Here is a 12,500-nt window from a genome sequence, read left to right as displayed (position 1 = left end):
CTTGTCCCAGACTTACCCTCAGAATACTGAAGGTGTAGAGTGCTGTCTGGCACACATTAACCACATATTTGATCATTTGGCCTCATCCTCAAACTTAAAATGCAAAACAAAACAACAAAAGAAAACAAACAGGGAAAGGTGGTTTGATTTAGACTGTAAATCCATTAGGAAGACACTAAGAAATATCTCCAACCAAAAACACAGGAATCCAGAGAGTCAGGAGTTACGCCTTAGTTACTGTGACACTTTAAAGCAATATAAAAAAACACTGAGAACAAAAAAATACCAATATTTACAAAACCAACTAGAATTAATTGAAGAGTCTCTGGGATCAAATAAATTCTGGGAAAACTGGAACTTATTTACCAAGAAACATAAAAATGAACAATCAATTCAAAATGGTGATACATGGAAAACACATTTTGGGGATCTTTATAGAAAACCTACAAAGAATGAAGCCCAAGAGCAGATCTCAGATAAATTGAAAACCTTTGAAAGAGCTATTAAGGACTATCAGACCCCACTGGATTTCCCAATCACTGAATTAGAATTGGAAGACAAACTAAAGGTTCTGCAGAACAAAAAAGCATGTGGGCCTGATGGCATCTTAAACGAGATGATAAAATATACCAATAAAAAATGTAAATTGGCCATTCTAAAGGTATTCAACTTGGTACTGAGTGTGGGTCATTTCCCTGAAAGCTGGAGTGAGGGGCTGATTACACCCATTTTCAAGAATGGAGACAAATTTGATCCAAACAACTACAGAGGTATCTGTGTAGGTAGTAACCTAGGGAAGTTATTTGGCAGCATTCTAAATTCAAGAATTATATATTTCCTCACAGAGCACAATGTCTTGTGCAAAAGTCAAATTGGATTCCTCCCAAATTATAGAACATCTGACCACATTTTCACCCTACACACACTAATAGATAAATACACAAATCAAAACAAAGGAACAATTCATGCATGCTTTGTCGATTTTCAGAAAGCTTTCGACTCAGTTTGGCATGAAGGTTTACTTTTTAAATTAATAGAAAGTGGAATAGGGGGAAAGTCATATGATGTCATTAAATCAATATATGAAAATAATAAATTGGCTGTTAAAATTGGTGATAAACACACAGACTTCTTCCCGCAAGGGAGAGGGGTGAAGCAAGGATGTAACCTCAGCCCCACCCTCTTCAATATATATATTAATGAACTGGCACGGTTATTAGAACAATCACCAGCACCTGGTCTCACCCTTACTGACACAGACATTAAATGTCTCTTTTATGCAGACGACCTAGTCATACTGTCCCCAACTAAAGAAGGTCTTCAGCAAAGCCTGAACATTCTTCATCAGTACTGTCAGACTTGGGCCCTGACAGTAAATATGAAGAAGACCAAAATTATGACCTTCCAAAAGCGATCACGGTTACAGAAGAATCAACCAGTGTTCAAAATAGGTGGGACCCAAATAGAACGGACAAATACCTATACATACCTAGGTTTACAAATTACTTCCACTGGGAATTTCTGTGCAGCTGTGAAGGAACTCAAAGACAAGGCAAAAAGGGCTTTTTATGCCATCAAGCGTTCAATTCAAATCCAAATTCCAATTAGGACATGGCTCAAAATATTTAAATCAGTTATAGAATCAATTGCATTGTATGGCAGTGAGGTATGGGGTCCCTTATTACAAAGTGATTGGGCAAAATGGGACAAAAACCCAGTTGAGATCCTGCATGCAGAGTTCTGCAAAACTATTATCAGGGTACAAAGAAAATGCCCAAACTCTGCATGCAGGGCTGAATTAGGCCAATATCCTTTACTGCTAAATATACAGAAAAGATCTATTAAATTCTGGAGCCATATTAAAAAGAGTGACCCTGCCTGTTACCATTATAAAGCCCTTGCCTGCCAAGAGTTGAACATCCAAAGGAGCCCCCTCAGTCAGCTGGTTCTGAAACTAGCTGACCTCTCACCTTCTGACATCACAAACCCCAGACAGCCTCAGTGCAGCTACACTATCACTCAGAAGATTAGACCTAACCAAATTATAACTAAAGAAAAAGATAAATACATCACATATTGGAATGAACTCACACAATCACAACACAAACTAGAAACATATTTGGCTCTAAACAGACAGTATACTGTGGCAGACTACCTAACCACAGTAACTGATAAAAACCTGAGAAAGACTTTGACAATGTACAGACTGAGCGATCATAGTCTGGCAATAGAGAAGGGCAGACACAGACAAACCTGGCTGCCCAGAGAGGAGAGGCTGTGCTGTCACTGTGATGACGGAGCTATAGAGACAGAGTTACACTTCTTAACACAATGTAAAAACTACACAAATATTAGAGAGGAGTTCTTCCCAAAATTTGAAACTAATTTCCCAGAATTCCGAAGTATGACAGAAAGGGAAAGATTACCAGCCCTTCTGGGGGAACAGAAAGAATGTGCAGTTTTGGCTGCAAAATATGTCAATTCCTGTCACAAGAAAAGGGACAACCAGTAGGACATACATACAGTATGCCATGTTTTATTCTCTGCACCACCTGCTTTATTTTATTTATATTATTTTAATTTATTTTTTCATGTCATTGATATTATGTTGTTATGTTGTTGTTCGTCATATCTGTGATTGTGCTTTGGCAACACTTGTAAAACGTCATGCCAATAAAGCCTGTTGAATTGAATTGAATTGATAGAGAGAGAGCTAGAGAGAGGTAGGGCGAGGTAGAGAGAGGTAGAGAGAGGTAGAGAGAGATAGAGAGAGGTAGAGAGAGGTAGAGAGAGAGGTAGAGAGAGGTAGAGAGAGGTAGAGAGAGGTAGAGAGAGAGGTAGAGAGAGGTAGAGAGAGGTAGAGAGAGGTAGAGAGAGGTAGAGAGGGGTAGAGAGAGGCAGAGAGAGGCAGAGAGAGGCAGAGGGAGGTAGAGAGAGGTAGAGAGAGGTAGAGAGAGAGGTAGAGAGAGGTAGAGAGAGGTAGAGAGAGATAGAGAGAGAGCTAGAGAGAGGTAGGGAGAGGTAGAGAGAGGTAGAGAGAGGTAGAGAGAGAGCTAGAGAGAGATAGAGAGAGGTAGAGAGAGGTAGAGAGAGAGGTAGAGAGAGGTAGAGGGAGGTAGAGAGGGGTAGAGAGAGGGGTAGAGAGAGATAGAGAGAGATTGAGAGAGGTAGAGAGGGGTAGAGAGGGGTAGAGAGAGGTAGAGAGAGGTAGAGAGAGGTAGAGAGAGATAGAGAGAGGTAGAGAGGGGTAGAGAGAGGGGTAGAGAGAGATAGAGAGAGATAGAGAGAGGTAGAGAGGGGTAGAGAGGGGTAGAGAGAGGTAGAGAGAGGTAGAGAGAGGTAGAGAGAGATAGAGAGAGGTAGAGAGAGGTAGAGAGAGAGGTAGAGAGAGATAGAGAGAGATAGAGAGAGGTAGAGAGAGGTAGAGAGAGATAGAGAGAGGTAGAGAGGGGTAGAGAGAGGGGTAGAGAGAGATAGAGAGAGATAGAGAGAGGTAGAGAGGGGTAGAGAGGGGTAGAGAGAGGTAGAGAGAGGTAGAGAGAGGTAGAGAGAGATAGAGAGAGGTAGAGAGAGGTAGAGAGAGAGGTAGAGAGAGATAGAGAGAGATAGAGAGAGGTAGAGAGAGGTAGAGAGAGGTAGAGAGAGAGGTAGAGAGAGGTAGAGAGAGATAGAGAGAGGTAGAGAGAGGTAGAGAGAGAGGTAGAGAGAGAGGTAGAGAGAGGCAAAGGGAGGTAAAGAGAGGTAGAGAGAGGCAGAGAGAGGCAGAGGGAGGTAGAGAGAGGTAGAGAGAGGTAGAGAGAGGTAGAGAGAGATAGAGAGAGAGCTAGAGAGAGGCAGGTAGAGAGAGGTAGAGAGAGAGCTAGAGAGAGATAGAGAGGTAGAGAGAGGTAGAGAGAGGTAGAGAGAGGGTAGAGAGAGGTAGAGAGAGGTAGAGAGAGTGTAGAGAGAGGTAGAGAGAGGTAGAGAGAGGTAGAGAGGGGTAGAGAGAGGTAGAGAGAGAGGTAGAGAGAGATAGAGAGAGGTAGAGAGAGGCAGAGAGAGGTAGAGAGAGGTAGAGAGAGGTAGAGAGAGGTAGAGAGAGGTAGAGAGAGAGGTAGAGGGAGGTAGAGAGAGGTAGAGAGAGGTAGAGAGAGGTAGAGAGAGTTAGAGAGAGAGGAATAGAGAGGTAGAGAGAGAGGTAGAGAGAGAGAGGTAGAGAGAGGTAGAGAGAGATAGAGAGAGGTAGAGAGAGGTAGAGAGAGAGGTAGAGAGAGGTAGAGAGAGAGGTAGAGAGAGAGGTAGAGAGAGAGGTAGAGAGAGAGGTAGAGAGGGACTCTCGGCTCTTATATTCCACCAGGGGTATTTGTCACGGCGGATTACGGGGCTGTGACACCGACAACACGTATAGGCTGGGCGGCTCCGCCGGTGTGCGCTGGGGCTAAGCCCCTCAGAGAGTGTGACGTGGGGGGGTGAGCGGGCCGGCAGAGAGAAAGGGCACTAGGCTAAGAGGGATGTAGCTGATTAGCATCCAGACATTGAGGAGGAGCATGAACCAGTTGAGCCCACAAGGTTCTCTCACCCTTAATGCATTGAGTCAGGCTTTATCCCCGGGGACAGCCGCGCAAACACATTTCACAGGGGTGAGGCGGCGGGAGGGGGGGTGAGGCGGGGGCAGGGGTGAGCAGGAGGCCATGTGCAGTATGTAATGCAGCGATGGAGCTTCCTCTCAGAACGACGACAAGAGGGTCAGGTCGCCCCTCCTGTCGTCATTTAACACTGAATCAGCCGTGTGATTGATAGATAGATAGATAGATAGATAGATAGACTTTATTTGTCATTGTTACAGTACAGGTACCAAACAATGAAATTTAGGAGGGGAGGCTCCCCTGGTGTTTAGGAAAGGAAAAAGAAACACATTTTGGAAAAAGCATAGATGCATAAAATCACAAGAAGGTAAGGAGCTGGTTTACATCAATAGAGGCTATGTACACAATCCACTGTACTATACTGCACAGATGGTCAACTAGGGTTGTCATATTTCACAAGAAAGTATTTTTTCACATTATTTTAAAGTGTCACAGTTTGCAGGCTTGAAAATGTACATGTTTGTGCCTCAGCACTAGCTGCCATACAATCCGTCCGGACTGTCCTGGGCCCAGAACTTAGGCCTTTTCTGTGTTCAGGGCCTTGACGGCCCTGTGGTAGAAGCTGTCCTTCAGTCTGTTTGTCTTAGCGGCCGGGGTCCTGTACCTCCTGTTCGAGGGCAGCTTGACAAAGTGTTCGTGCCCAGGGTGGGTCGGGTCCTTGGAGATCTTGGAGGCCCTCCTGAGACAGCGTGTTTTGTACAGCTCCTCCAGAGAGGGGAGGGGGGCGCCGGTGATCCTCTGTGCTGTTCTCACGACTCTCTGTAGATCGTTTCTCTCCGCTGTTGTGCAGCTGTGGTACCAGTTGGAGATGCCGAAGGTGAGGATACTCTCCACTGCGCCGTGGTAGAAGGCCACCAGCATCTCCTGCTTGCTGTGTTGTTTCTTGAGGCATCTCAGGGTGTATAGCCGCTGTTGTGCCCTCTTGATGGTGCCTTTAGTGTTGTCCTTCCAGGCCAGGTCATCCCATCCGTGTGAGCCGTGTGAGTAAATAAAAGTGTCGTATCTTTGCTCTCGATCAAATTTCCGGACCCTCCTTTCATGACTTGTCCTAGACATGTGCGTTCTACCACCCCAGTATCCTTACACTTTCAATATCACATCAGGATAAGATGTAATAAGCTATTTTGCTGTTTTTCTGTGTAGGAGGAGGCAGGAGGCTAATTTTACAAGCGGCCAACTAGTGGTCGTTGTGTGTAAATAGCAGCTTGAGCATTGTAAAGAGGGGGGGGGGGGCTCTTTTAGTAGGTATAAAGGCACTAGAACATTTAGGGTGTGTTCTCACTAGAACATTAGGGTGTGTTCTCACTAGAACATTTAGGGTGTGTTCTCACTAGAACATTTAGGGTGTGTTCTCACTAGAACATTAGGGGGTGTTCTCACTAGAACATTAGGGTGTGTTCTCACTAGAACATTAGGGTGTGTTCTCACTAGAACATTAGGGTGTGTTCTCACTAGAACATTAGGGTGTGTTCTCACTAGAACATTAGGGTGTGTTCTCACTAGAACATTGAGGGTGTGTTCTCACTAGAACATTAGGGTGTGTTCTCACTAGAACATTGAGGGTGTGTTCTCACTAGAACATTGAGGGTGTGTTCTCACTAGAACATTAGGGGGTGTTCTCACTAGAACATTAGGGTGTGTTCTCACTAGAACATTAGGGTGTGTTCTCACTAGGACATTCACTAGAACATTAGGGTGTGTTCTCACTAGAACATTAGGGTGTGTTCTCACTAGAACATTAGGGTGTGTTCTCACTAGAACATTTAGGGTGTGTTCTCACTAGAACATTTAGGGTGTGTTCTCACTAGAACATTTGCTTCACTTGAAACAGAGTTTAGGATAAAGTTCGCTTTGCTCTGAGTGGTTTGGAGCTGTGAGAATGCGCATTCGAAGTCGCTCCAGGAGCAAAGAACCAACGGATGCTCCGCCTGAAAAGGGCGGTTTCGCTCTGGTTACAAACGACGCATCCGTCATTTCGCTTCGCTTCGCTTCTGGTGAGAACGCTGCTCGAGGCAGTCCATAGGAAAACAACAGCGCAGGCGTGTTGATCTGGATAAGAGCGGGACAACGGGCAATTCTACATTTTTCTGACCAATCAACTACCACGTCTGTTGCTTCGATTGCGTATGTTACTTCGTTTACATGAAGGGCTGTGAGAACGCAAATCAGAGAAATAATTTAGAGTGAGAGAGTAATTTAGTATGTTAGAAGCTGTCTACAGTATGTTAGAAGCTGTCTATAGTACCCTTTCATGTTCTAAATCACATTAGGATAAGATAGTATAAAACTATTTTGTCGTTTTTCTGTGTAGGAGGCAGGCTAATTTACAAGTGGCGAACTAGTGGTTGTTGTGTGTAAATGGCAGCTTGAGCATTGTAAAGAGGGTTAGGGTTAGGGTTAGCCGTGCCTTTTTTTTACCTACTATAAGAGGGGGCTCTTATAGTAGGCTAGCAAGGCACGGCTGTTCTAGTGTTGACAGGATTAGGGTTAGGTTCTTCCACTTAGTAAGTAAGTAAGTAAAACTTTATTTATATAGCGCCCTTCCTAGCACAGATGCACAGGGTGCTTTACATTAAAAACATATATATAATAAAATAATAAAAAATATATAACAAAATAATAAAAACAAATAAAAAATAATAATATAATAATATTATTATATATATTTTTTTTTTTAGAAATAATATATAGAAAAATATAAGAAAATATAATAGAATATAATAAAATATTCAAACACTTACAGAGCTGCTATCCCCCAGTGGGCTCCTGACTTCTTGCCAGCCTCTATGAAGAGCGAGAGGCCGATGAGGTTGATGGTGGGGGCGACGGCCAGCGGGCCGATGAACCTCAGAACCAGACCCACCAGACCCGTCAGACCCAGGAACAGCTGCAGCAGAGAGGCCACCAGGATGGCCCCCTGGATCTGGGGGGAGGAGGGGGGGAGGAGAGGGGAGGAGGAGGAGGAGGGGAGGGGGGGAGGGGTAGGGGAGGAGGAGGAGGGGAGGAGGAGTAGGGGAGGAGGGGAGGAGGAGGCCAGGGGGAGGGGAGGAGGAGTAGGAGGCCAGGGGGAGGAGGGGGGGGGAGGAGGAGGAGGAGGGGAGGGGGGGAGGAGGAAAGGAGGGGAGGGGAGGAGGAGGGGGGAGGAGGAGGAGGGGAGGAGGAGGAGGGGAGGAGGAGGAGGGGAGGAGGAGGAGGGGAGGGGGAGGAGGGGAGGAGGAGGGAGAGGAGGGGAGGAGTAGGAGGAGGGGGGGAGGGGAGGGGGGAGGGGGGGAGGGGAGGAGGGGGGGAGGAGGGGAGGAGGAGTAGGAGGAGGGGAGGAGGAGGAGTGGGGGAGGAGGGGAGGAGGAGGGGAGGAGGGGGGGAGGAGGGGGGGAGGAGGAGGGGAGGAGGAGGGAGGAGGAGGGGGGGAGGAGGAGGGGAGAGGAGGAGGAGGAGGAGGGGAGGAGGAGGGGAGGGGAGGGGGGGGGAGGAGGAGGGGAGGAGGAGGAGGAGGAGGGGGAGGGGGAGGAGGAAGAGGAGGAGGAGGAGGAGGAGGAGGGGAGGGGAGGAGGAGGAGGAGGAGGGGAGGAGGAGGCCAGGAGGAGGAGGAGGAGGAGGAGGGGGGGGAGGAGGAGGAGGGGAGGAGGAGGAGGAGGGGAGGAGGAGGGGAGGAGGGGAGGAGGAGGAGGGGAGGAGGAGGGGAGGAGGAGGAGGGGAGGAGGAGGAGGGAGGAGGAGGAGGAGGGGAGGAGGGAGGAGGAGGAGGAGGAGGAGGGGAGGAGGAGGGGAGGAGGAGGCCAGGGGACCAGCATAAGAGAGGCTGAGAGATGAGATGATACTTCATTGTGGCGGCTGTGTCGAAGGTTGGCAGATCGGCGGTTCGAGCCCCGGTTGGCCACATGTCGAAGTGTCCTTGAGCAAGACACTGAACCCCACGTTGCTCCCAGTGAGCGGGCCGGCGCCTTTGGGGTTCAGTGTCTTGCCCAAGGACACTTCCACATGTGGCCAGCCGGGGTTCGAACCGCCGATCTGGCGACCTTGTGATCATTAGACGGCAGCTCTACCTCCTGAGACACAGCCGCCCCAATTACAGGTGTCACGTAACACGGTACAAACTGAACTATGAAAGATAAGTACACATTGACACGTTATAACAAACAACACAATTCACTTCCTGGTTGGACGGCCTATTGAAAGTACAGAATGATCTGTAGGTAAAGTCCATACTATTATTGTGTGTCCATTGCACTGTACATCATGTGTGTGTGTGTATGTGTGTGTGTGCCTGCGTGTGTGTGAGTGTGAGTGTGTGTGTGCGTGCGTGTGTGTGTGCGTGCGTGTGCGTGCGTGCCTGCGCATGTGTGTGCGTGCGTGCCTGCGCGCGTGTGTGTGTATGTGTGTGTGTGCCTGCGTGTATGTGTGTGTGTGTGTGTGTGTGTGTGCGTGTGTGTGTAAGTGTGTGCGTGTGTGCGTGTGTGTGCGTGCGTGCGTGCGTGTGCGTGCGTGCCTGCGCGTGTGTGTGTGTGTATGGGTATGTGTGTGCGTGCGTGCCTGCGTGCGTGTGTGTGTGTATGTGTGTGTGTGCCTGCGTGTATGTGTGTGTGTGTATGTGTGTGCGTGTGTGTGTGTGCGTGTAAGTCTGGATATGAACACTTGAACACTTGAACACTTGATCTCTGCACTTTATATTTATATTAATTATGACTCTTGCACTTTGATGTTGCACCTGTCCTTCTGTAAACCGTGCTCCATGGTACCAAACCAAATTCCTAACATGTTTACATGTCATGGCAATAAAAGTCTTCTGATTCTGATTCTGATTCTGTCTGCGTGTGTGTGCGCGCGCGTGTGTGGTTTAGGGAATCATGCATGGAGAAGTTAACCCTCAGCAGAAGGCTTGTTTAGAGTAAAGGCGTGTTGGAACACACTGAGTGTGTGTGTGTGTGTGTGTGTGTGTGTGTGTGTGTGTGTGTGTGTGTGTGTGTGTGTGTGTGTGTGTGTGTGTGTGTGTGTGTGTGTGTGTGTGTGTGTGTGTGTGTGTTGGAACACTGAGGGAAGACTGACACTTGTCACTCCACTCCGCGCGGCTGATATGACCTGCGTGCGTGCGTGTGTGCGTGTGCGCGTGTGCGTGCGTGTGTGTGGCTGATATGACCCCCCCACACTGTCTGAGATGTCACATGACACCAGATATAATCCTCCGTTAGATTATTAGACTCGTATCGAACACTTGTGTCTGTGGGGTGACAACAAATATTTCTTCTTAAGCCCCTGAAAAAAAAAAAAAACTTAAGCCCTGAAAAAAAAAAAACGAAAATAAGAGTAAAAAAGTGTCGATGTGTTATTATTACTAGGCCTATTAGAGATCCAGTCACCTACTGTAGAACAGGTGTTAGTCCCTCCCTGACATCCGCCTCGGGGGGAGCACGGAGATAAAAGGGCAGATGACTAACAACTGATAAGAGACGTGGAAAATACCTCAAATACTGTGACAAGCCGCTGAAGTTGACATTCAGAGCGTTAAGTATCAACAGCTACATCCATATGCCGGGGTGAGTAACTGCGAATGTCTCCTGAAACACCCTCAGATGTTTCAGCTTAGCTCTCTCTCTCTCTCTCATCTCACAATTAATCACACATCAACATATCGAATATCATTCAAACCGAGCCGGCGTGACAGCAAAGTATTTTGTCCTTGATTTTTTTTTTTTGTCTCTGTCTCTCTCTCTCTCTCTCTCTCTCTCTCTCTCTCTCTCTCTCTCTCTCTCTCTCTCTCTCTCTCCTCTCTCTCTCTCTCTCTCTCTCTCTCTCTCTCTCTCTCTCTCTCTCCTCTCTCTCTCTCTCTCTCTCTCTCTCTCTCTCTCTCTCTCTCTCTCTCTCTCTCTCTCTCTCTCTTCTCTCCTCTTAATCGTGAACAACAATCACAACCCTGAACGATGGAGGAATTCGCCTGGGGGAGGCCGTTCATACCAGGGTTCCCGCGCTGGTCTTAAAAAAGCCTTAGTCTCAAATCCAGCAATCCAACCCACAAGGCCTAAAAAGGTCCAAAAGCGTCAGTTATTCGGTTTAAAAACGAGGCGCTAGGTGTTAAAAACGAGATCCTGCAAGGAAATCAGTCCGACCACGTCTAGTTGCGTGGAAATTAATCAAGCTGGAACCAAAAAAATGCCAATTCGCTTCCTTTTTTGTCCGTATGGCAGTGAAATCACCTTGAGGATGACAAAAAGCTGTCATATGGTGTTGCGAATAGGTCTAAAATTATATTCCAAAGAGGTCTAAAAAGAGGTCTAAAAAGAGGTCTAAAAAGAGGTCTAAAAAGAGGTCTAAAAAGAGGTCTAAAAAGAGGTCTAAAAAGGTCTTAAATGTGACGTGTTGAAACGTGTAGGAGCCCTGTCATACCTCGCGCATGCGGGTCTTCCAGACGTCGTCGGGGTCCGGCGCCCCCTGCAGGAGGTCTGTGGTGGTGTTCTGCAGCTGCGTGGAGAGGGGGGTCTCGCCCGGGGAGGGGCACCTCAAATCAAATCAAATCAAATCCAGTTTTTATTTGTATAGAACATTTCTCACAAGATGCGACTCAATGCGCTTCACATACTGACAGAGCCGCAAGCAGGCAAAAGTAAAAACCTGTAAACCTGTAAACCTGTAAACCTGTACACTGTGCAGCCAGGAAAACTCCCTTGCAGCCCTCTACACAGAGCGACTACTAACCAGTTTGCCTACCAGCACCCTAGCCTACCTGCACCAGGCTAGCCAAGCAGCCAAGCAGCCCTGCACCAGGCTAGCCAAGCAGGTGCCCCAGCGGCGGAACAGACCAGGCACACGGGGCGTCCGGGGGCCCAGAGGAGAGGAGAGGCCCGAGGACCACCGGCGCACAGCAAGCAAGCAAGGGCCAAAAACCTGTAAACCTGTAAACCTGTAAACCTGTAAACCTGCACACCTGCACACCTGTACACGGTGTATCCAGGAAAGGTTCCCTGCATATTATCAGCGTACACACTGTCCATAAATCGTGAGCTTAGAATGATAAGGTTCTATCTCCGTTTAGAATGATAAGGTTCTATCTCCGTTTAGAATGATAAGGTTCTATCTCCGTTTAGAATTATAAGGTTCTATCTCCATTTAGAATGATAAGGTTCTATCTCTGTTTAGAATGATAAGGTTCTATCTCCGTTTAGAATGATAAGGTTCTATCTCCGTTTAGAATTATAAGGTTCTATCTCCGTTTACAATGATAAGGTTCTATCTCCGTTTAGGGCAGTTCAGAGATATTGAGCGTCAAACTTTTTACATTCCATTATGTTCTGTGAGATGGAACCTTTGTATTTTATGAATTACTAACTCAAAAATGTCAACATTTTAAAAATAACACCACACAGGCATTAATAAACACCTAATGGATCAGATTATGTAAAAAACTAAATTTTGACCAAAAATGGAGATAGAACCTCATAATTCTAACGTCACGACATGTAGAGTTATTTCTGCATCGCACCTCCACTTGGGCAGGGCGAGGATGGCCAGGGTGGGGGTGATGAAGCTGAAGGTTCCTCCCTGGAGGATGGGCAGCCTGGAGGGAGACAGAGAACAGGAGGGTTGGATCATGAATACATTATCTTTATTCATCTGAAAGCACTTCTTTTTTTAAATGCGGGTCGAGAGAGGACGCTGGCGTTGGTTGTTTTTCGCCGCTTCTCCACCCGAAATGTAGATATACTAAATGTAGATATACTTAATGTAGATATACTAAATGTAGATATACTTAATGTAGATATAACTAAATGTAGATATACTTAATGTAGATATACTAAATGTAGATATACTAAATGTAGATATACTAAATCTAGAAATACTAAATCTAGAAATACTAAATCTAGAAATACTTAATCTAGATATACTA

At 46.7% G+C, this 12,500-nt stretch overlaps 1 protein-coding gene across 1 annotated transcript in view; it reads right to left on the bottom strand.

The window, feature by feature from the left end:
• LOC308165026 (solute carrier family 23 member 1) overlaps positions 1 to 12,500 on the bottom strand; it is a gene marked incomplete at both ends in the record, with an annotated part of 88,126 nt that overhangs the window by 45,704 nt on the left and 29,922 nt on the right. Inside the window, 3 exons of the mRNA XM_080539127.1 lie at positions 7,367 to 7,548; positions 11,003 to 11,114; positions 12,096 to 12,170. Of these exons, the coding sequence (XP_080395253.1) occupies positions 7,367 to 7,548; positions 11,003 to 11,114; positions 12,096 to 12,170 (369 nt within the window). The remainder of the gene's footprint in view (positions 1 to 7,366; positions 7,549 to 11,002; positions 11,115 to 12,095; positions 12,171 to 12,500) is intronic.

This window comes from Nansenia antarctica (assembly GCF_963989245.1).
Source record: "Nansenia antarctica genome assembly, chromosome: 9".
Classification (NCBI taxonomy): domain Eukaryota; kingdom Metazoa; phylum Chordata; class Actinopteri; order Argentiniformes; family Microstomatidae; genus Nansenia; species Nansenia antarctica.
This window is presented reverse-complemented; position numbering and strand designations above follow the sequence as displayed.